Source organism: Capra hircus, chromosome 4, assembly GCF_001704415.2.
Source record: "Capra hircus breed San Clemente chromosome 4, ASM170441v1, whole genome shotgun sequence".
Taxonomy (NCBI): domain Eukaryota; kingdom Metazoa; phylum Chordata; class Mammalia; order Artiodactyla; family Bovidae; genus Capra; species Capra hircus.
Genome location: NC_030811.1, coordinates 83884985 through 83907796, shown reverse-complemented (window position 1 = coordinate 83907796; position 22812 = coordinate 83884985). Strand labels below are relative to the sequence as shown.

The 22812-nt window shown below is 35.4% G+C and overlaps 1 protein-coding gene across 1 annotated transcript in view; it reads left to right on the top strand.

The window, feature by feature from the left end:
* The window catches only part of SEMA3A (semaphorin 3A), a 556686-nt gene that overhangs the window by 369266 nt on the left and 164608 nt on the right, over positions 1-22812 (top strand). The window contains exons 4-5 of the mRNA XM_005679076.3: positions 4783-4940; positions 13258-13320. Coding sequence (XP_005679133.2) covers positions 4783-4940; positions 13258-13320 — 221 coding nt within the window. The remainder of the gene's footprint in view (positions 1-4782; positions 4941-13257; positions 13321-22812) is intronic.

Below are 22812 nucleotides of genomic sequence, written 5' to 3'. Positions count from 1 at the left end.
AGTAGGGAAAGACACTAGGCCATTCAGGTGTGACCTAAGTCAAATTCATTACGATTATATAGTAAAAGTGACAAATAGATTCAAGGGATTAGATCTGATAAACAGAGTGCCTGAAGAACTGTGAATGGAGTTCATAACACTGTACAGGAGGCAGTGATCAAAACCACACCCAAGGAAAAGAAATGCAAAAAGGCAAAATGGTTGTCTGAGGAGGGCTTACAAATAGCTGAGAAAAGAAGCAAAACTAAAGGTAAAGGAGAAAAGGAAAGATATGCCCATCTGAATGCAGAGTTCAAAAGAGTAGCAAGGAGATATAAGAAAGCCTTGCTAAGTCAACAATGCAAAGAAATATACGAAAACAACAGAATGTGAAAGACTAGAGATCTCTTCAAGACAATTAGAAATACCGAGGGAACATTTCATGCAAAGATGGGAAAAATGAAGGACAAAAAAAGGTATGAACCTAACAGAAGCAGAATATTAGAAGAGGTGGCAAGAATATACAGAACTATACCAAAAAAAAACAAAAACAAAAAACAATGACCCAGATAACCATGATGGTGTGATCACTCACCTAGAGCCAACATCCTGGAAAATGGAGTCAAGTGGTCCTTAAGAAGCATCACTATGACCAAAGCTAGTGGAGATGATGGAATTCCAACTGAACTATTTCAAATCCTAAAAGATGATGCTGTGAAAGTGCTGCAGTCAATATGCCAGCAAATATGGAAAACTAACAGTGGTCTGAGGTCTGGAAAAGGTCAGTTTTCATTCCAATCTCAAAGAAAGGCAATGCCAAAGAATGTTTAAACTACTGCACAATTGCAGTCATTTCATACATTGGCAAAGCGATGCTCAAGATTCTCCAAGCCAGGCTTCAATAGTACATGAACTGAGAACTCCCAGATGTTCAAGCTGGATTTAGAAAAGGCAGAGGAACCAGAGATCAAATTGCCAACATTGATTGGATTATAGAGATTTCCAGAAAAACATCTGCTACATGGACTATACATATCCTTTAACTATGGATCACAACAAACTGTGGAAAATTCTTCAAGAGATGGGAATACCAGAGCATCTTATCTGACTCCAGAGAAACCTGTATGCAGGTCAAGAAGCAACAGTTAGAACCAGTCATGAAACAATCAGCTGGTTCCAACATGGGAAAGGAGTATGTCAAGGCTGTATATTGTCACCCTGCTTATTTAACTTTTATGCAGAGTACATCATGTGAAATGCTGGGCTGCATGAAGCACAAGCTGCAATCAAGATTGCTGGGAGAAATATCAATAACCTCAGAAACGCAAATGACACCACCCTTATGGCAGAAAGCAAAGAGGAATTAAAGAGCCTCTTGAAGAAAGTGAAAAAAGAGAGTGAAAAAAAGTTGGCTTAAAACTCAACATTCAAAAAACTACAATCATGGCTTTTGGTCCCTCATTTCATCTCAAATAGATGGGGAAACAAGGGAAAGAGTGAGAGATTTCATTTTCTTGGGCTCCAAAATCACTGCAGATTGTGACTAGTCATGAAATTAAAAGATACTTGCTCTTTGGAAGAAAAGCTATGAGAAAGCTAGATAGCATATTAAAAAGCAGAGACATTGCCAACAAAAGTCCATATAGTCAAAGCTATGGTTTTTCCAGTGGTCATGTATGGATGTCAGAATTGGACCATAAGGAAGGCTGACCGCCAGAGAATTGATGCTTTTGAGCTGTGGTGTTTGACAAGACTCTTGAGAGTCCTTGGATTGTGAAAAGATCAAACCAGTCAATCCTAAAGGAAATCAATCCTGAGTATTCATTGGAAGGATTGATGCTGAAGTTGTAGCTCTAGTACTCCAGTACTTTCCAGTCAGCTGGTGTGAAGAGCTGACTCATTAGAAAAGACCCTGATGCTGGGAAAGATTGAAGGCAGGAGGAAAAGGGGACAACAGAGGATGAGATGATTGGATCGCATCACCGCCTCCATAGACTTGAGTTTGAGCAAGCTCTGGGAGCTGGTGAAGGACAGGGAAGCCTGCCGTGTGGGAGTCCATGGGGTCACAAAGATTCAGACATGACAGAGTGACTGAACAACAACAATAAATAATATAGAACGTCATTATTTTTATTATTTAAAGTGCAACCAACATACGGAAATTGGCAAACAAAAACCAGTGTAAGCAAGGAGTTATTGCTCTTCTTATTTATCCCTTAACCATACACAATTACTGACACTAACAAGTTAGTACACTTGATGAGATAGTGGAAAAGTACTTCTCTCAGTCAGCTCCATCTTCCCTGATTTCCTACTTGTAGTCAAGAAGACCAAACATTAATTTTTAACCTCTACTTCTACAAACAGGAAATCTTTAGCTGAGTATTTACTATGCAAAATAATCTAGTAATTTTTATGAATTATTTAACTTCACCTTTGTAATAACTCTTGGGAGATTTATTATTAACTCCTTTTTTCTAAAAGCTGAGGCCTAAGTAATGTAAGGAACTCATCTAAGTTTACACACCCTGTAAGTACTGTGGTAGTGCTTGTGTTTCCACCTAGAGCTGTGACCCCATATTCTACAGCTATGTTAATTGTCTTCCTACTTCTTTTCCGTTTCATGTTTAGAGGTCTTTTACATGGTTTCTATGTGTGTCCAATTGAAATCAATCAGTCTCTCCAATGACCCTCTTGATGATTAATATTTATGTAATTGTCTCGATTTAGACTCAGCAGGCTTTTAAAACTTTTTTCAGTTTGCCTAGCCACCTGTAGTTTGGTCTCTCTGGTGTTAGGGTAGAGTTAGAGTTTAGAATTGGAAAGAAGAGTGAAGGTCATCTATTCTGTTTGATAAACAGAACTCTGTATATAGTCAATCAGTGCATGAGCATACCCAGTGATACAGCCCGTGTCTCTGGTATAGGCCTTTCCAGCCTCACACAGCTCCGAGTGCCTGAAATTTCAGTCTTATATTGACTTATATTTGCATTCATCTACTGCGTGGTGGATTCTTTGTTCTTTCTCTTTGGAGACTAATAGTACTCATTTATTTCAGATATGCCTCACATGAATAAATCTCTTTCCCTTAATCTGTTTTTCTTTTCCTCCTGCCTTCTATTCTTCTTTCCTTCCTGTTTTTTTTTTTTTTTTTGGTTATAAGTTGAGGATGAAATAAGATAAACCCAGTAGTATACTGTTTCTCATGAAAAAATTTGAAAGGCATCTTTTAACAATTTATTAACAATTATTATAGTTTTGCATGTAAGATGGATAGTTAGCTAAGTAGATATAGATAGATAGATATTCTGTTTAATATGTATTGACCCAGTAATATATAAAAGAAACCATGTGATTTGTGGATAATAAGCTATTAACTATATGTTTTCTTATTAATTCTGGTAAGTAATTCATTTATATGAATGATGGTAATAATTGACAGTGTGATGCAGGCTATAGTAATTAAAGGAAAATATTACAAAGAAATTAATTCTGTGTGAATCTGTTAGGTGTTTCATTTGAACTAGCTTGGAACAGTGGTGCTGTTTTCTCTCGGTAGTGTATAGCTGTAGGTGTCAGGAACAATGTCAGGAAAGGCTAATAAGTGGATGACTATGGAGTGTGTTTTCCTGCCCTGTAGTGGACATGAGAAGGAGTACTGAGGTGGGGTTTAAACTCAAATGGTGTTTATCTGAAATTTAATGTTAAATTAAGAATTTTGAACTTTGTTCTCTATTAAAATATTATTTTGATGAGTTGGAAAAGGAAGTAAAAAAATAAAACAAGGCAAATTATTGAATGCCTAATGTCCTGGGATAAGTCTGGGACAGAAGAAAGGTCTTCATTTCTGCTTTCATTCCTTGAAGGCACATTCTACATTTTATGGGTGCTGATGAGAATTTCTACTATGCATGCATGGTAAAAGTCTGAGTCACTGATTCAGAACACAATTCTGGAGTCCCCAACATTTGTGTTTGGGGATTGTGGTGGTGGCAGTGGTGGCAGCGGCCGTGGCAGCAGTTGTGGGTGTATTTGTATAAACACTATATATATAATTTCAGTTGAAAAAGGTAAAGGAAACCTCTTTGGTGATGATCAGCAATCAGCTTTCTAGTGCAAAGACAATTTACTGTTCTTTCTATTTGAAAATATTTTCTTACTTAAGGTATCTGAAGGTTCAGTATTTGCCTGTTCACAGCAAAAGTAGATTGGAAATCAATAAACTGAAAAATCGGGATCACATAGCAAATTAATTTAACTCAATGTTTTCATAAAAAAATAACTCATCCACATGCCAGTTACAAAATATTGCAAAGCTAATGATTTAATTATCAAAAAGGCATACTAAAATTCTTTATTAGAGACCTTGAACAACCTAGGAGTTTGTTTTCCCCACACTAAATCTGCTCTGTTGGCCCTTAAGCTTATCCTTCTAGCAATGACTTGAAGCAGATGAAAACCACTTAAACAAGTTTTAATAGAGTTAAAGATGTTTTAATACAAACTGACCATTCTAATTTATTGCCACATGCAAGGAGATTCCACCGGACCAATCATTTGGACAAGGTATTTCTCTCCTTTGTTCTGTGGGAGTATGTCATCTTGAATATGAAATCAACACACTAATGGGTGCATAACTTCCATTTCATTGAAATGTAAAGAGTCCTGTGAAGTTTTACTATCACAAAGAATAACCACTGATTGGTAACACAGCAGGCAGTAGCCAGATTACCATGTGCCAATCATCTGTACTCATACCGAACCTCACATTAACGCTCAATGTCTTGCTTTGTTACCTTGCAGAAATGTTGGAATCCAACAATGTGATTACTTTCAATGGCTTGGCCAACAGCTCCAGTTACCATACCTTCCTTTTGGATGAGGAACGGAGTAGACTGTATGTTGGAGCAAAGGATCATATATTTTCATTCAACCTGGTTAATATCAAGGATTTCCAAAAGGTACCTTTATTCTGAAATTTGGACTATAATTTTAGTGAAACAATTTAAGTTATACAGAATTTTCTAGCTATTTAATTATATGACAATTGAAAAACTTGTTCAAATTAATATTTTATCTTTTCAGACAGAGAAAATTAAAGCACTGATTTGACTTTCATAAATCAATATATAGTAAACCATAAAAATCATCAGGAAGGAAATTATAGTATTTTTGGTGATTATTATAAGAAATGCTAACTTTAGCTTATTTTTCTGCAGTTGTATCATTTTTCCTGCATACAATTAAATACCTAAACCATTTTAGAAATGTATAATAATTGATTTCATATACTAGGTATATGCATATATATATTTACATATAATTTATGCATCTGTCTATATTGCCAAAAAATGCAGACTTCATCAGTCATTATATACATGCCTCATCTGATGTGTCACTCATGTTTGTAAAGTTTATTATTAATGGAACACAGTTACTCTCAGTTCATTTACATATTGTCCATGTCTGCTTTTATTCTACAATGTCAGAGCTGAGTAGCTGTGATAGAAATCATCTGGATCAGAAAGCCTGGAATATTTACTATCTGGCCCTTCAAAGAAAAAGTTTGTCAAACCTTGATCTGGAAGATTGGTTTTCAGTGTTCAATTTTTGCAAATGTGGTCATTTAGACACTAGTCTTTTATCAGTTTGTAATACACACTATAAAAAGTATTATTAATACTTTTGGTATTTATTACTTATTTAATTAATACACTATATAGGTTGGAAAATAAACATGGGATGACAAATAAATGGAAATTGTGCTACTGAGTCTATATGCTGTATTCTAAGTCAAACGTTTATTTTTTCAGTTAGTATTTCCAGTCTAAATTTTCTGAGAAACAAAGATCTTTATGTAAGCTTTCCCTAGAGTGCGAATATAACATGCTTTTTAGGATGCATGCGTGCAAGTATGCTCAGTTGCTCAGTTGCGTCTAACTCTTTGTGACCCTATGGACTGCAGCCCACCAGGCTCCTTTGTCCATGGGATTTTCCAGGCAAGAACACTGGAGTGAGTTGTCATTTTCTACTCCAGGGCATCTTCCTGACCTGACCCAGCAATCAACCTCTTATCTCCTGAGTCTCCTGCATTGGCAGGTGGAGTCTTTGCCACTAACCCACCTAGGAAGCCCTTTTAGGGTGCATTGCTGTTGTTCTTTAGTGGCTAAGTCCTATCCTACTCTTTTGCAACCCCATGGACTATAGCCCACCAGCCTGCTCTGTTCATGGGATTTTTCCAGACAAGAATATGAGAGTGGGTTGCCAGTTCTTTCTGGGTCAGGGTATCTTCCTGACCGAGGGCTCCAACCCACATGTCCTGCATTGGCAGGTGCATTATTCACTGGTGAGCCACCCGCGAAGCCCCTTTAGTGTGCATACACTTCAGTATTTATACATGTATTTATACACTTCAGTATCATACATAGTTTTACTGCTTAATACTGAGGGTTTAAAAGTGGTGTGTCTCAACTTCTTATAAACTGTAATGAACTGGACAATAATTTTTAAAAAATAACAGAATTGTAAAAAGCTTTTGTTCTGTTTGTAGAATGTTGCCTAGGATACACTAAAGATTTAATTTCAGGGCTGATTTATTTCTAATAGAGTATACCAGTAAACATATAACTTTTATTCTATTACCCAAACCCTAAAATTCTGACTGTGAATTACGAAATTTGATTTTTGACCTATAGTCACAAAATGGCAATGCCGTTACTGATATATTTTGAAATTAAAATATGGCATTTAATAATCACCTTGATTTCTTCAGGCTATTTCTTTATATATATATATTTATATATTTCAGTCTATTTGATTTTGAAGCCTCCTCAGATGATAGCAATATCCCTAAAGTTATCTATTATCTAAGGAATGAGTTATCCATTTGTTTTCCTGAAATGATAAAAATACTTTACATCTTTTCTAAAGGTCACAAAATAAGCAGGATTTTGTTGCTTTAGTGAAAGAAAACCACCCTTTATAAAATGAAGGAAAATCTAAGATGATTAGGAAGACTACATATTTTAGTAATAAGAGACTGTACAGTTTACATTTTAAACATTTATAGAATTTTCATCATTCTATAAAATCCATATATATCAATATAAATATATGTGATATATATCTACATAGACAATATATGAGCGGGTGTCACTTCAAAATATGTTTAATGTATTGATTGCGTTTCTTCTAAAAGAATATTCTTAATTTGATATATATATATACATTAAGTTCTAAAATTGAAAAGAACTAAATTGTCATGTAAAACAATTTACTATTCTATAATTGAGAAAAATCCTGGAGACATTTTTATACCTGGGATATATCATTTATAGCAAATATTTACTGAAAAATGGATTCAGTAAAAGTTTGGTGACTTGCCCAATACCATAGTGTTCTTTCTATAGCTCCTACTCTTGATTCAAATCATTATTCTGTAATATGAGACATATTTCTAATTTTAAACATCAGTTTCAAAAATATTTAATTTTAATTGTCACACTGTTTATAAGATAAATGCAGTTTTCTTAAGGATTTACTTCTGCTTGTTTATATTTGTCTATTAATGCTCTTTTAACCTGTGTATAATGTTATTCAATAACTTTTTCCTAAACCTCTATTTAGGAATAAAATCTGTATAAAACAGAAAATCTGTAGGGGGTACAAATAATTCTTGAGGCACTTACAAGATAATATTAAAGTTGAGATGTATGAATTTAAAGGTGAATATTAGGCCAACTCTGGTTAGAGAGAAAAACACAGTCTCAGGTTTCACTTCAGTTCAGTCTCTCAGTCGTGTCCGACTCTTTGCAACCCCATGAATCACAGCACGCCAGGCCTCCCTGTCCATCACCAATTCCCGGAGTTCACTCAAACTCACATCCATTGAGTCGGTGATGCCATCCAGCCATCTCATCCTCTGTCGTCCCATTCTCCTCCTGCCCCCAACCCCTCCCAGCATCAGTCTTTTCCAATGAGTCAATTCTTGGCATGAGGTGGCCAAAGTACTGGAGTTTCAGCTTTAGCATTATTCCTTCCAAAGAAATCCCAGGGCTGATCTCCTTTAGGATGGACTGGTTGGATCTCCTTGCAGTCCAAGGGACTCTCAAGAGTCTTCTCCAACACCACAGTTCAAAAGCATCAATTCTTTGGTGCTCAGCTTTCTTCACAGTCCAACTCTCACATCCATACATGACTACAGGAAAAACCATAGCCTTGACTAGATGGACATTTGTTGGCAAAGTAGTGTCTCTGCTTTTGAATATGCTGTCTAGGTTGGTCATAACTTTCCTTCCAAGGAGTAAGCGTCTTTTAATTTCATGGCTGCAGTCACCATCTGCACTCACATTTAAGTGGACCATAAAAAACATATTGGCCTTGATAAAGGGTTACATCTCTTTAAGGTGAAAATGCTTATTCAATAATGAGTAAGAGGAGCTATCATGGATAAATGTATAGAAACATAAAGAAGGGGAAGTCTAATATGATCATGAAGCACTTTGAATATGAGGGTAAGAAATGTAAGCACTGTTGATGAAATTAATTAATGGGCTTCCCTGGTGGCTCAGTGGAAAAGAAACCACCTGCCAACACAGGAGACCCACGATCAATCCCTGAGTTGGGAACACCCCCAGGAGAAGGAAATGTCAACTCAATAATTCTTGCCTGGGATATCCCAAGGGCAGAGAAGCTTCATGGGATATTATCCATGAGGTCACACAAAGACCTGGACATGACTTAGAGACTAAATGACAACAATTAAATTAATGAGAAATTGTAGAGCAAGGAAAAGAAAATATCAACAGGTTAATAAATCTAAACAAAAGTTAGGAATTATCCTTCATGGAAATAAATGTTATAAAAAAGACAATTTATATATTTGCTCTATTAACTTATAGTTATTCTCATTAAATTGCTTTCCAAAAGAGCACTTTCTACACTAGAATTTATTTATTTTTCATGTTAGATATTTAAGCCATTTTTGTTCACCCTGGTCTGTAATAAATTGAGACTACACACCCCTCTGGAATGCAAAAGTAGGAAGTCAAGAGATACCTGGAGTAACAGGCAAATTGGTGTTGGAGTAAAAACTGAGGCAGGGAAAAGGCTAACAGTTTTGCCAAGAGCACGCACTGGTCATAGCAAACACCCTCTTCCAACAACACAAGGATAACTCTACAAATGGACATCACCAGACGGTCAATACTGAAATCAGATTATATTCTTTGCAGCCAAATGTGGAGAAGCTCAATACAGTCAGCAAAAACAAGACCAGGAGCTGACTGTGGCTTAGACCATGAACTCCTTATTTCAAAATCCAGGCTTAAATTGAAGAAAAAGGGAAAAGCCCAGGAAAAGCAAATGTTTCATTTGACCTAAATCAAATCCCTTGTGATTATACAGTGGAAGTAACAAATAGATTTGAGGGATTAGGTCTGAGAGAGTGCCTGAAGAACAATGGACAGAGGTTCATGACATTGTACAGGAGGCAGTGATCAAGACCATCCCCAAGAAAAAGAAATGCAAAAAGACAAAATGGCTTTCTGAGGAGGCCTTACAAATAACTGAGAAAAGAAGAGAAGCTAAAGGCAAAGGAGAAAAGGAAAGATATACCCATCTGAATGAAGAGTTCCAAAGAATAGCAAGGAGAGATAAGAAAGCCTTCCTCAGTGATTAAAGGAAAGAAATATAGGAAAGCAACAGAATGTGAAAGACTAGAGATCCCTTCAAAAAAATTAGAGATACCAAGGGAACGTGTCATGCAAAGATGGGCGCAATAAAGTACAGAAACAGTATGCACCTAACAGAAACAGAAGAGATTAAAAAGAGGTGGCAAGAATACCCAGAAGAAATAGGCAAAAAAGATCTTAATGACCCAGATAACCATGATGGTGTGATCACTCACCTAGAGCCAGACATCCTGGAATGTGAAGTCAAGTGGGCCTTAGAAAGCATCACTACGAACAAAGCTAGTGGAGAGGATGGAATTCCAGTTGAGCTATTTCAAATCCTAAAAGATGCTGCTGTGGAAGTGCTGCACTCACTATGCCAACAAATTTGGAAACCTCAGCAGTGGTCACAGGACTGGAAAGGGTCAGTTTTCATTCCAAATCCAAAGAAAGGCAATGCCAAAGAATGCTCAAACTACTGCACAATTGCACTCATCTCACATGCTAGTGAAGTAATGCTCAAAATTCTCCAAACCAGGCTTGAACAGTATGTGAACTGTGAAATTCCAGATGTTGAAGGTGGATTTAGAAAAACACAGGAACCAGAGATCAAATTGCCAACATCTGTTGGATCATAGAAAAAGCACAAGAGTTCCAGAAAAACATCTACTACTTTACTGACTATCCCAAAGCCTTTGACTTTGTGGATCACAAAAACTGTGAAAAAATTCTGAAAGAGAGGGGAATACCAGACCACCTGACCTGCCTCCTGAGAAATCTGTATGCAGGTCAAGAAGCAATAGTTAGAACCGGACATGGAACAACAAACTGGTTCCAAACTGGGAGAGGAGTATGCCAAGGCTGCATCATACTGTCACCCTGCTTATTTAACATATATGCAGAGTACATCATGTGAAGTGCCAGGCTGCACGCAGCACAGGCTGGAATCAAGATTGCTGGGAAACATATCAATAACCTCTGAAATGCTGATGACACCGCCCTTATGCAGAAAGAGATGAAGAACTAAAGAGCCTCTTGAAGACAGTGAAAGAGGAGAGTGAAAAAGCTGGCTTAAAACTCAACATTCATAAAACTAATATCATGGCAACTGATACCATCACTTCATGGCAAATAGATGGGGAAACAGTGGCAACAGTGGCTGACTTTATTTTTCTGGGTGGTGACTGCAGCCATGATATTAAAAGACACTTGCTCCTTGGGTGAAAAGCTATGACCAACCTAGACAGCATATTAAAAAGCAGAGACATTACTTTGCCAATAAATGTATGTCTAGTCAAAGCTATGGATTTTCCAGTAGTCATGTATGGGTGTGAGAATTGAACCATAAAGAAAGCTGAGTGCAGAAGAATTGATGCTTTTGAAATGTGGTGTTGGAAAAGACTCTTGAGAGTCCCTTGGACTGTAAGTAGATCCAACCAGTCAGTCCTAAAGGAAATCCATCCTGAATATTCATTGGAAGGACTGAGGTTGAAGCTGAAGCTCCAATACTTTGGCCACCTGATGTGAAGAACTGACTCATTGGAAAAGACCCTGATGCTGGGAGAGATTGAAAGCAGGAGGAGAATATGATGACAGAGGATGAGATGGTTGGATGGCATCACCGTCTCGATGGACATGAGTTTGAGCAAGCTCCAGGAGTTGGTGATGTACAGAGAAGCCTGGCATGCTGCAGTCCATGGGGTTGCAAAGAGTCGGACATGACTTAGTGACAGAACTGAAATGAATACACCCCTCTAAATTATAAGAAAATTTAGCATGAATGTTAGCAAGATTACTTTTTTGTTAATAATGACATGAGAGAAATCTAAAAATGAGTCCTATGTTGTGTCAATGACATCTATGAAAAACTAGGAAACTGCAGAAATCAACCTGCCTTTTTGAATTAAAAAAGGTATCTATTTTAATAATACATGATTTTTGCACATCTCTCTGAAAAGCTGAATATGAAAGTCAAATCTTAGCTCTGCTATTTATTATCTCTGTGTTCCAAAGAACATTTATATTTGATCTTCCTCCATTGTTAACTTTTAAGGAAGAATAGCTCACTTGGCTTTTCCATATTCAGTGAGAAGACAGGGCTGTGGAGCCTGTTGATTGGAGGTGCAAGCCCTTATTCAGGAATCAGGGTAATTTTAATTGTAAGAATGTAAGGCTTGTTAATTAAAATCGTGGTAACTACATTCTTCCTTTGTAAAAAATTTATGAAACTCCTTTGTGAAAAATAAAACTTATGATACAAGTTATATTATAGTACTTTACATACAGAGACATACATGAAAAGTATATGAAAATGAAAGGATTACATAAATTAAGTGCTTTAAATGGTAAAAAATAAATGCATATAAAAAAATCTTTAGAGTTTTTCATTGTGACATGGACCTGAAATCCACTTGCCGTGTCAACATAATTTATTTCAATAAGTCCTAAATTCTTATTTATAAACGCATTGCATTTTGCCTTTATTCCCTAGATTATCACAGCCTTTGCTCAAGTTTATGACCATTTATATTGAATTATCTAGAGGTTCCCAAATGAATGATAATCATTCATTTTGAGACTAAAAGCTTTCTAGCAGACATGAATGACTAACTGCCATCATCTCTGAAATTTTCTTTTACATATGATTTTTTTCCTCCTGAAATTAACTGTTGTTACCAGACAAGAAAGAGGAGTTTAAAAAAAATTAAAATTGCTGTGCCCAAAAAGATAGGAGTCATTGAAATTGCTCAGGGGAACTGAAAAAGTTTATGTTAAACTTTAGATGAGGATATTTTAATTAATATTATTGAGGGAAATGCATCTACAATCCTTTAAGCCAAGAGTTGAATTGATTTACCTACCAGTGTCCCTGTATTCAAATCATACAGGAAACTTTGGAAAGACGATGACCAAATATTAGGGATGAAAATGCAAAGTTATTACTTGGTTAGTCTGAGTTTTACTCACAGTGCCGTGGGTGATTTTTTTTTTTTTTAGAGTATCTGTTTCCTCATTTTCTCCTTTATCTCTTGAACGTATGCAGTGCTACTGTTCACTTATTTTCCTTTCAAAAAAAGAAAAGAAAGATTCCTTTCTAAAGTGGATTTCTCTATCAGTTGCTCATTTAAGAATGTCATGCTGAGATCTGACTTATGGAAATGGATCCAGAGCACCTGATGTTTAAATTTCAAAATCAAAATCACTATTTTATGATAAAAACTGATTCATTGAAAAGAATGCAAGCTGCATTCTATGCCTGTTTCTGTCTCTCTCCACTAGATTCTCATGTGGTCTCAAGAAGATCTTCCACTCCCAAACTGCCTTACAGTTGTTTCTGTCACACACCGTTTAGATCTATTGACTACATAAATTTCTGTGTTGCTCAAATTTCATTTATATAGCAAAACCTAACAGGTAGAGAGTATATGATTCAAGTTCATGCTAATTATCTGATGCCACTTTAAAGTCTGCCCTCAAAGTTTCTCACCACATACTGATTTCTGGAACTTTCTTTGTCTCAGTTGCCCTACTTGATCTAACAGACTGTAATGTTGGATCTCTTAGAAAACTTAATTGGCAGAAAATAATATTTCTTCTCTGCCCTTAGATTGTGTGGCCAGTATCTTACACCAGAAGAGATGAATGCAAGTGGGCTGGAAAAGATATTCTGGTAAGTATCAATCTAGTAAGTTATTTTAATAATTGCATAAGGAATTTATTATTCTAGCATCATTTTTGCTCATTGTTATATGAAACATCATGCTTTGTGGACTTAATCACTTTTGCAAAACAAATTAATGATACATAATTTTGACTATTTTTACATTTTTATGTAAAGCACTGAAAGTTTAATGCAAAGAAAGTAGGTAAAACTGACTAAATCTAAATAAAGCAAAAATGTGTTCCTTTTGATGATTTATGTATGTAAAAGGTAATTAACAAAATGCATTTTTTAGCATATAAACTTATAGCCAATGAACCAACTTATTTGTACAGATTGGTTTTCAATGTTAATTCTTCTTAACTCCTTTTGAATGAATTGAAATTTTTCTTCTGAGTCACTGTGATTAAATTACACTTTGTTTCCATTCCATTCTATTCCTTTTCTTTCTTTCCTCTCCCCGCTTTGCTTTCTTCCTTAGGTTTCTCTTCTCCTTTCTCCCTTAGAATTTTCGTCTTTCCTTTCCTCCTTACTTCCTACATTTCATGTACTCATTCCTTAAGTAAATATCAATTGAGAAATGACTATGAAATAGACATTGTCTTTGGTACTCCGGACAAAAGATGAATGAATGGTAAGCAATCCCTACAATGATTTTACCACTCTTAATAGGTAGAGGGCATTTTTCCTGAGGTAAACTTTGTCAGTGAGCCACAGGTTTGAAGCATAGCCATGTATCTGCACAGATCATGAAAGGCAGTTATAATCATTTAAATAAATGCTTTAAAATGAATTCAGAGTCTTAAATATGATTTTATTTTTTTATGTTTTATCAGATATTTTTGGATCCAAAACAAAAGGAAATAAGTTTAAATGTTTTGTCTCCAGATTAGCATTTAGAAGAAATTTATCCTAAGTCATAAATCTTGTATGTATGTATGTATATAGATAGATGGATATGTAGATAGATATTTTCAAGGGACAATCTGATTGATTGGTAGCAGCTGCCTAAGATGTGTGTATTTAGAATGATTTGAAGTGAAATCTGAGTTCATGGATAAGGATGGCAGCAGCGTTCACTACCAGTGAAAGCAGATGAAGGCGCACAGCACAGGTATCTTCCGCCCATGATTAAGACACATGAGCAAACATGGGAAATTTATCCTTAAAAATTTAAGTTTAGGGACACATAATTTTTTGAGACAGGAGCTCACTGTGTCCTACTTTGCCTGGCAAAGCAATAAAGCTATCCTTGTCTACTTTACCCGCCTCCAAAAAAAAAAAAAAAATTCCATTTTAAATATAAAGATTGTAACTCAATCTATATACACCTTCATAAACAGAAACATTTTTTCTGATTGTGTGAAAGTGACAAAAAATTCTTTTCTATCAAACTTTATACTATCCTAAATTAATACATAGTTTAGGGTGATTGAAAAGGTAAAGTGAAAAATTAAATAAGACTTCAGAAAAGCCAAGAATTTTATGTTGATTCCCACTGACTCATTAATTAACTCAAGCAAGTACCTTAACTGGTGGAGTGGCTTTATAGTATCTTATCTGTTAAATGGGACAGTACATATTTTGCAATTATGAGTTTAATGGTTTTTGTGAAAATTATTTATAAGATAATACTGAATAAGTGTGGGCAAAATATATGACTGAATAAGTAAATATTTATTAATATCAAAATGCTATGTTTATCACTAACAAATTTGAAAGATTACAATGTGATAATAACTAAGAATGGAGAGAAATGGAGGTTTTACCTGTATACAGTTGTCACTTTTAAAAACACATTTTTTTCTCTTTCTATTAAAATATAACAGGCAAAGACATAGGCACTTAAAATTATTGAGAATCCCTCCTGTACCAAGCACTATGATAATTTAAATAGTATTTTATGTGTAGTTTTTAAATAATAAATTTACCAAATGGCTATCATTACCACCATTTTCTTAAAAAGGAAATATAATGATTCAGAGTATTCATTCAAAATCTTCTCATTCAAAAATTATGAAATATTTTGAGTGCACTACTCAAAACTGAGATAAATTTTGCGTCTCTGCTGATGTTTTTTGTGTTGTGCGGCATATATGGATTTGAATTTGTGCATTAACACACAGATAATGAACAATAGAGATTGAAAGAAATATCTTACGTATTCTGGTCTTGTTAAGGGTGTCTTTGTGTGTGTGCTCAGTCACTTCGTCATGTCCAGTTTTGTGACCCCATAGACTGTAGCCTGCCTGGCTACTCTGTCCATAGGATTTTTCTGGCAAAGAATACTGGAGTGGGTTGCCATTTTCTCCTTTAGGGGATCTTGGTGTGGGCATAGTAATAACCCACTCATAACATTTTTGTAAGAGTCAATCACAAATGAAATTATTACCTAGACTGTAATGCATGATGCAAATATTAACTATTATTAGTGTATGTAATAGAGTTGCTTAGACAATTTCTAAGTGGAAACATTGTTAACGAAATAGGTTTTGGTCCTTGCTAATGATCACGATCACTGTAGTGTGGCACTGTACTGAATTCAGTAACATTTGAAAATTAAAGATAATAACCATACTTAACTGACAGATTATCTGGATTTTATAAAAAGCATTGAGCCAAGTACTGACCGTATCTGGTCCAATGATTAAATTAGCTCATTCAGTTGCTAAGATAGCAGATATTCTTTTTTGTCTGTGGTTTCCAAAATTCATCTCAGTCCATTTCCCTCATCTTTCTTGCCTCTGGCCTTGCCTCATCTCCCCTCCCCTAACCTCTCATCTCCTTCCCCCCCCCCACTACTACTCCTCAATCAGTACCAAACACTGAGGGATTCTGGTGTCAGCCCACATACAGTTCAATCAGCAGTTGCAGTAAAGTCAGGATCCCCACAGTTCCAAGGCATAACCTTAATGATGACCTCAGCGGCTTCCTCTCCAAGACAAGCAACTTTATTATATTTTCCAGGCTTGCTGAATATGCTTATGGTCTTGATAGAAGTAAATTAAAAGGAGCTAAAACATATGGTGTCTGTGAAGTCTGATATAGGGTATTAATGGCACCTGATTATTTCGTAACACTTTATATAAGGATTATGAAAACTTGTAAATTATGTCTCATACATTATGGTAGAGATAGGTAATTATGTATTCATTGAGAGATATAAACTTTTGAAAGTTTATTGGTATGGCAGTATTAGTCATACAAATCTTAAGTCAGATAATTGATATAACCTGATAAAATGCACATGCTTTTGTTTTTCCTCTACATTCTGCATCAAATCAGTTCAGGCATTGTGGATTTTTCTTTTTCTTTTTTAACGCTTAATTAAAGGAGAACAAAGCAATTTTCATGTATTTTAGTTCAAGGAAAAAATGTATTTTTTCCTTTAGCTCTTAACCAAACACTAAAGTATATTTAAATAACGAAATATATTTCATACTATTTTTCTCGTAACCCATCTCATTACTTTAGTATTGTTTTTAATTGACCTATTATTAAAAATACATTTTGGGCATTTGGAATGAATTTTATTAAAATTAATTTTACTTTTCAGGTGACCTCATTTATGTACCTCAATTACATAACTATTTAAATAGGATACATGGCATTTATCATTTTGGGACTTTAATATGCAGATGCATTATTTTTTCATTTCTGTCTGTATCATTTTAAAAAATAACAAATAGCTGACTTATTGGTATTGTAGCATTTCTTCCTTGATAAGCATAAAAAAATAGCATCAGTATCTTTACCAAAATTTTCTTAGCCACTTATATTGTTTTTCCTTTTTTAAAAAAATTTCATTCAGGGCCATATCTGTGCAGTGATACACAGACAGTTTGAAGGAAATTCTAGGCTCTATCTTGAGTAAATAATAGTCAGCTGTGACTGACGGACAATAATTCCTTTTAAAGACCTCTTGTAATTCTGAAAACCACATGAAGGAGGCTTGAGTGATTTTGGCAGCCATTAGGACTCCAAGCGGAGAAGGCAGTGGCACCCCACTCCAGTGCTTTTGCCTGGAAAATCCCATGGACAGAGGAGCCTGGTGGGCTGCAGTCCAAGGGGTTGCAAGGAGTCGGACACGACTGAGCGACTTCACTTTCACTTTTCACTTTCATGCATTGGAGAAGGAAATGGCAACCCACTCCAGTGTTCTTGCCTGGAGAATCTCACAGATGGGGGAGCCTGGTGGGCTGCCATCTATGGGGTCACACAGCGTCGGACACGACTGAAGCAGCTTAGCAGTAGCAGCAGCAGCCGCAGGACTCCAAGATACAAATGTAACCAAAACAGGAATTGACCTGAACATTTATACAAAGATAAACTAACCACCTTCTTGAGTGCTCTCCATGGTTTCTAGAACCTAAGTTTACCCTTTTCCCACTGGTTTTAGTATTTTTCTAAAAGTCCTCTGGAAATAAAGCTGCTTTAAACAAACCATCCTTGAGGAAATGCTATCTTCTTAGTATTAGATTCAGATGTAAGACTACAATAGGAAAAGCAAGACAAAGACACTGGTTAATTTTATGTATTTTGAAAGGAAGTCATTCTTAAGTCTGTTTAAGGTGGTTTACATGGCACAGCCACCTGGGAAATCAGGATATGCCACTTGATTAAACCTACATAGTTCCCGTGTCAGTGAGTGTAGCACTGTATAGAAAGTTGAAACCTTTCTCCATTCTCCTGGGAAGCTGGAAAGATATAAACCATTGTTTCTCATGGCTCAATTTTGCAATGCAATGTATATATTAAGTCAATAGCTGGGATTTGAGCAGCTAATTCACAAAAAATGAACTTTGTGCTAAGAGGGAATCTCTAGCCTAAGACAGTTACAGTCTCTCTCTTTCTCCATGTATACATAGACAAAGAGAAAAGGAGGAAATATAAATGTACCATAGGCTGCTGATAATTGCATTTCTAACAATAACATTAATTTAAATATATTTTTCCAGAAGTGAATATACAGGGTATATATTCTACTATGCCTTCTTTTCTTGGTATTATCCGTTCTAAATATTTACACTGTTATTGTATATCTGTATTAGAGGAGTGAAATGTTCATGAACCTTTTCTATTATTGTCACTTGAGAGTTGTAATTTGAAAAAAAATACATATATGTAATATTATTGTACAGATACCCTCAACAAGGACGTAAATGCAATCCAGATATCTTTATTCTCACTTCTATTAGCCGCCTTTACTATTATTTTAGATATTTTCCTGGTGCTTAAAATTCACTTTGTATTCACAATAACATTTCTATTGAGGGATTAACTTCCTTGACCCTGTTTTGCAAATCAAAAAGGAATACATGCTAAACTGGAAAAAGAATCTGTTTCGAATCAATAGCTCTTTGAATCTTCTTTGTTTGTCCTACTAAACATCTCTCTTTGTACTAAGCTTCAGTAAAACCAAATGGCAACCTTATGACTATTAGAAATATTTTGAACTTCACTGGAAACCAAAATTTCAGCCATCTGAGATGAACAAAAAAATAACAGATTCTCCTAACATCACTGTTTTTGGATACATTTCAAAGTTCAGTATCATGCACCTGAATTTGGGGACATTTTTGCAACTCTTGAGAGACTTATTTTTATATTCTTGTTCTTGGTGGTTATTCATTTTTAACATGATATATTATAGCTTGTCTATCAAATTTGTCATGACTCAAATTGCGGGACCTCAACAGCACTAAGTTTAGCCAAGTGCATGCAACTGAGAATTTGAAGCTACACATTCATCTTAAGTTTTGTACAATCTAAATGCAAGTTAGTCCTTGAATTTTGCTTTCTTTTTCCAAGATCAAAGCTGACATCAACTTCATTTTTTAAATTTTATTTTAGGGACTTCAGTGTTAAAACTTAAAATGGATACTTAGAATTACCTTCTAATTCTGTAAAAATCATAATGCTTCACTAAGTCTCAAAACCCTGATGTGTAATTGTTTGGAGACCATTTTTCATGGATCTCTCACACTTCTGAACATAGGAAGAATGAAAGAATTCTTAAGCAAAAGGCCAGTTAGTTTTCAAATAACCTTGAAGTAGAGATAGTGTATCCCTTAGAGCAAAGGGCTGTTATGCATATCTGCAAGTACAGCGAATATAACCTCTTTCTCAAAATGTAATGACCAGCATGCTTATGCCTGCTACAAAATGTTGAGGTTACCTCCACCAAGAGTTCTGCTGTAATGCACCTCACTGCATGTGTAAGTGGCACTTGGCCCTCTGCTCGCTGCACAGTGGGAGCTGGAGCTTGGGGAACTGACATGAGAAATGCTGACTATGACTACTGCTATTCCTGTGAATAATAAAGTTTTTCATCTCTGATTCAGGAGCTGTATAACTTTTGTCAGCATCCATAAAACTACCATTAGTAGCTTGTTATCTTTCCGGTAAAGTGGAATCATAGACCCTTTACTGTTCCTGATATTATTGATTATTATTTTTGTGGGTACCCTAGATGACCTCACATGAAAGACTTTGATCAGTTTATTAGTTTTAGACATGATTCTGTAATGAAATTTGATGACAGATGAGCTGTACAGACAACTGATTGCTTATGAAAGCAAATGGAAAACTTTCCGTTAAATGCCACAGAAATAAGCATAGGCTTTCATTTGCATGCATGTGTGTGCATTGATTTCTGTTTGGAGGTAAATACCAGGTGAACTGACAGTTCAAATTCTGTATTCAGAGAATACTGGTAATAATGATAGCTAACATCAATTGTAGCTTACTATGTATGCTAGGTATTGTTCTGTATACATTTATTTTATTAACTTATTTATGTAACTCATATTTAGTTATAAGATAAGCATTTCCTTTCAAAGAATGTAGTTCCAACGTACCTAAGTAAACACAGCACAATTCTGCTACAACTATTCACAAACAGTTGCTGTATTTTCTGTTTCACTGTGACACTGGTTCATACCACCTACCTTTTATAAAATGTTTATAAATTTATAATTTATCATCCTTACTCTTGGAGAACTGGAATTTCATGAAAATTCTAATGAACAACCTTACATCGTCTTTTTAACAAGACTGGACTCAGATTAATATTCAAAACAAATTTTATTAAGTCCACCTTTCATTTGTACCAACTATGGTCTTAATCATTTTTAACTCTACTTGTAAGAAATGAACAATTCATTATAGCCTTCTTGCCTGCATCATGTCACCATGTATGGAATGTTCTGAGAGTTTTAAGCAAAAAATATTATATGAAAACATTAGAAGTAATAAATAGATGGTTGATTATCTAAAGAATAAGATGAGTTTCCCTTCAGTTAATAAGTGCTAGGCAAGAATTCACAAAAGAACTATACAAAAAATGATCTTAAAGACCTGGATAAAACCATGATGGTGTGGTCACTCACCCAGAGCCAGAAATGCTGGAGTGTAAAGTCAAGTGGGCCTTAGGAAGCATTACTGCAAATAAAGCTAGAGGAGGTAATGGAATTTCAGCTGAGCTATTTCAGATCCTAAAAGATGATGCTGTTAAAGTGCTATACTCAGTGTGTCAGCAAATCTGGAAAACTCAGCAGTGGCCACAGGATTGGCAAAGGTCAGCTTTCATTCCAGTCCTAAGGAAGGCCAATGCCAAAGAATGTACAAACTCCTACACAATTGTGTGCATTTCACATGCTAGCAAGGTAATGCTCCAAATCCTTCAAGCTAAGCTTCAATAATATGTGAACTAAGAACTTCCATATGTACAAGCTGGATTTAGAAAAGGCAGAGGACCAGGGATCAAATTACCATCATTCATTGGATCATAGAAAAAGCAAGGGGATTCCAGAAAAACATCTACTTCTGCTTTGTTGACTGCGCTAAAACCTTTGACTTTGTGGATCACAACAAAATGTGGAAAATTCTTAAAGAGATGGGATCACTAGACCACCTTAACTGTCTGTTGAGAAATCTGTACACCAATCAAGAAACAATTAGAACTGGACATGGAACAATGAACTAGTTCCAAATTGGAAAGGAGTACAGCAAGGCTGTAATTGTCACCCTGCTTATTTAACTCATATACAGTGTACATCCTGCAAAATGTCAGGCTAGATGATTCACAAGCTGGAATCAAGATTGTCATGAGAATTATCAACAACCTCAGGTATGCAAGCAGTTCAGTTCAGATCAGTCACTCAGTCGTGTCTGACTCTTTGCAAACCCATGGACTACAGCATGCCAGGCTTCCCTGTCCTTCACCAACTCTCAGAGCTTGCTCAAACTCATGTCCGTCGAGTCAGTGATGCCATCCAACCACTTCATCCTCTGTCATCCCCTTCTCCTGCCTTAAATCTTTCCCAGAATCAGGGTATTTTTCAATACTTTGCATCAGGTGGCCAAACTATTGGAGTTTCAGCTTCAGCATCAGTCCTGTCAAATGGGATACTTAATTGAAATGAGCATCTAGGTAAAATGTTCTGGTGTCCTTGGTTAAGAGTCTTCATTTAGTCTGTTACATCATTCAAATAAGTTAAAATTTCTGTCATAGATTTGAGGATGATATAGTTAAATTAATATGAATAGACTAACATAGTTGAATAACTAGCCATGAAATAATGCCAACTTTGTTGTGGTAGTTGAATCTATATTAAAAAAAAATAAAGAAAACAGCAAAATTCTGTAAAGTGATTATCCTTCAATAAAAAAATAAAATAGAATTTTTTTCTGAAATAAAACGAAACATTAAAATGGAAAGGTCCATTGGTTTTATTATACATGATGCTTCTTCATAAGGGAAAGTAAAAATATTTCCCAAAATGGACAGAACAGGCTACTCACCATTTCATCAGTGGATGTTAAAAAATTCGAAGTCAGAAATTCAGCATTCAACTACTAATATTATAAATAGAACACAGTTAAGTCTTAGTTCTATTTGATATACCTCTTTGAAGAAGAGGTTTCTAACATCCTTTAATGCATGCTGAGGTATTAAGAAGGTATGCTTATGGATGATCTGATCACAGCTGTAATAGAATTAAAAGAAAAAAAAGAACAGTATTGCTAGGTAAGTATGGAACAGCTTAAATAGAGAAAGGGATGAGTGAGTGACAGGAACAATCACGGATTACTGCTTTGGCATGAAGATTCTAGTATTCAGCCAGCTTGCCAAATAAATTGACCAGAGAAAAAGAAAGTCAACAGATTAACTTCAGGAATTAAGCTTATTAATGGATTTTCATGCAGAGATGTATCCACCCACCATGATAGGAAAGGGCTTCCTTTGCTTTCCCAGCTGCTATGTTATACAGTATATATTTCAACATAAATTGTTGATGGCATAGAGACTATTTTTTGCTTTTTAAAAGAATGTTCACTGACCTGAGCCAATGTTGTACTATATTCATTCATGTTGAGCTGATTTATATTTGAACCTGAATAAGTTGTTTGATTTAATCATGAACTAAATATATTTAAATGTAGATTGTTCATGTTCACAGCCTTCTCTTTTAAGTTAAATTTCACTGCTCAATCCAT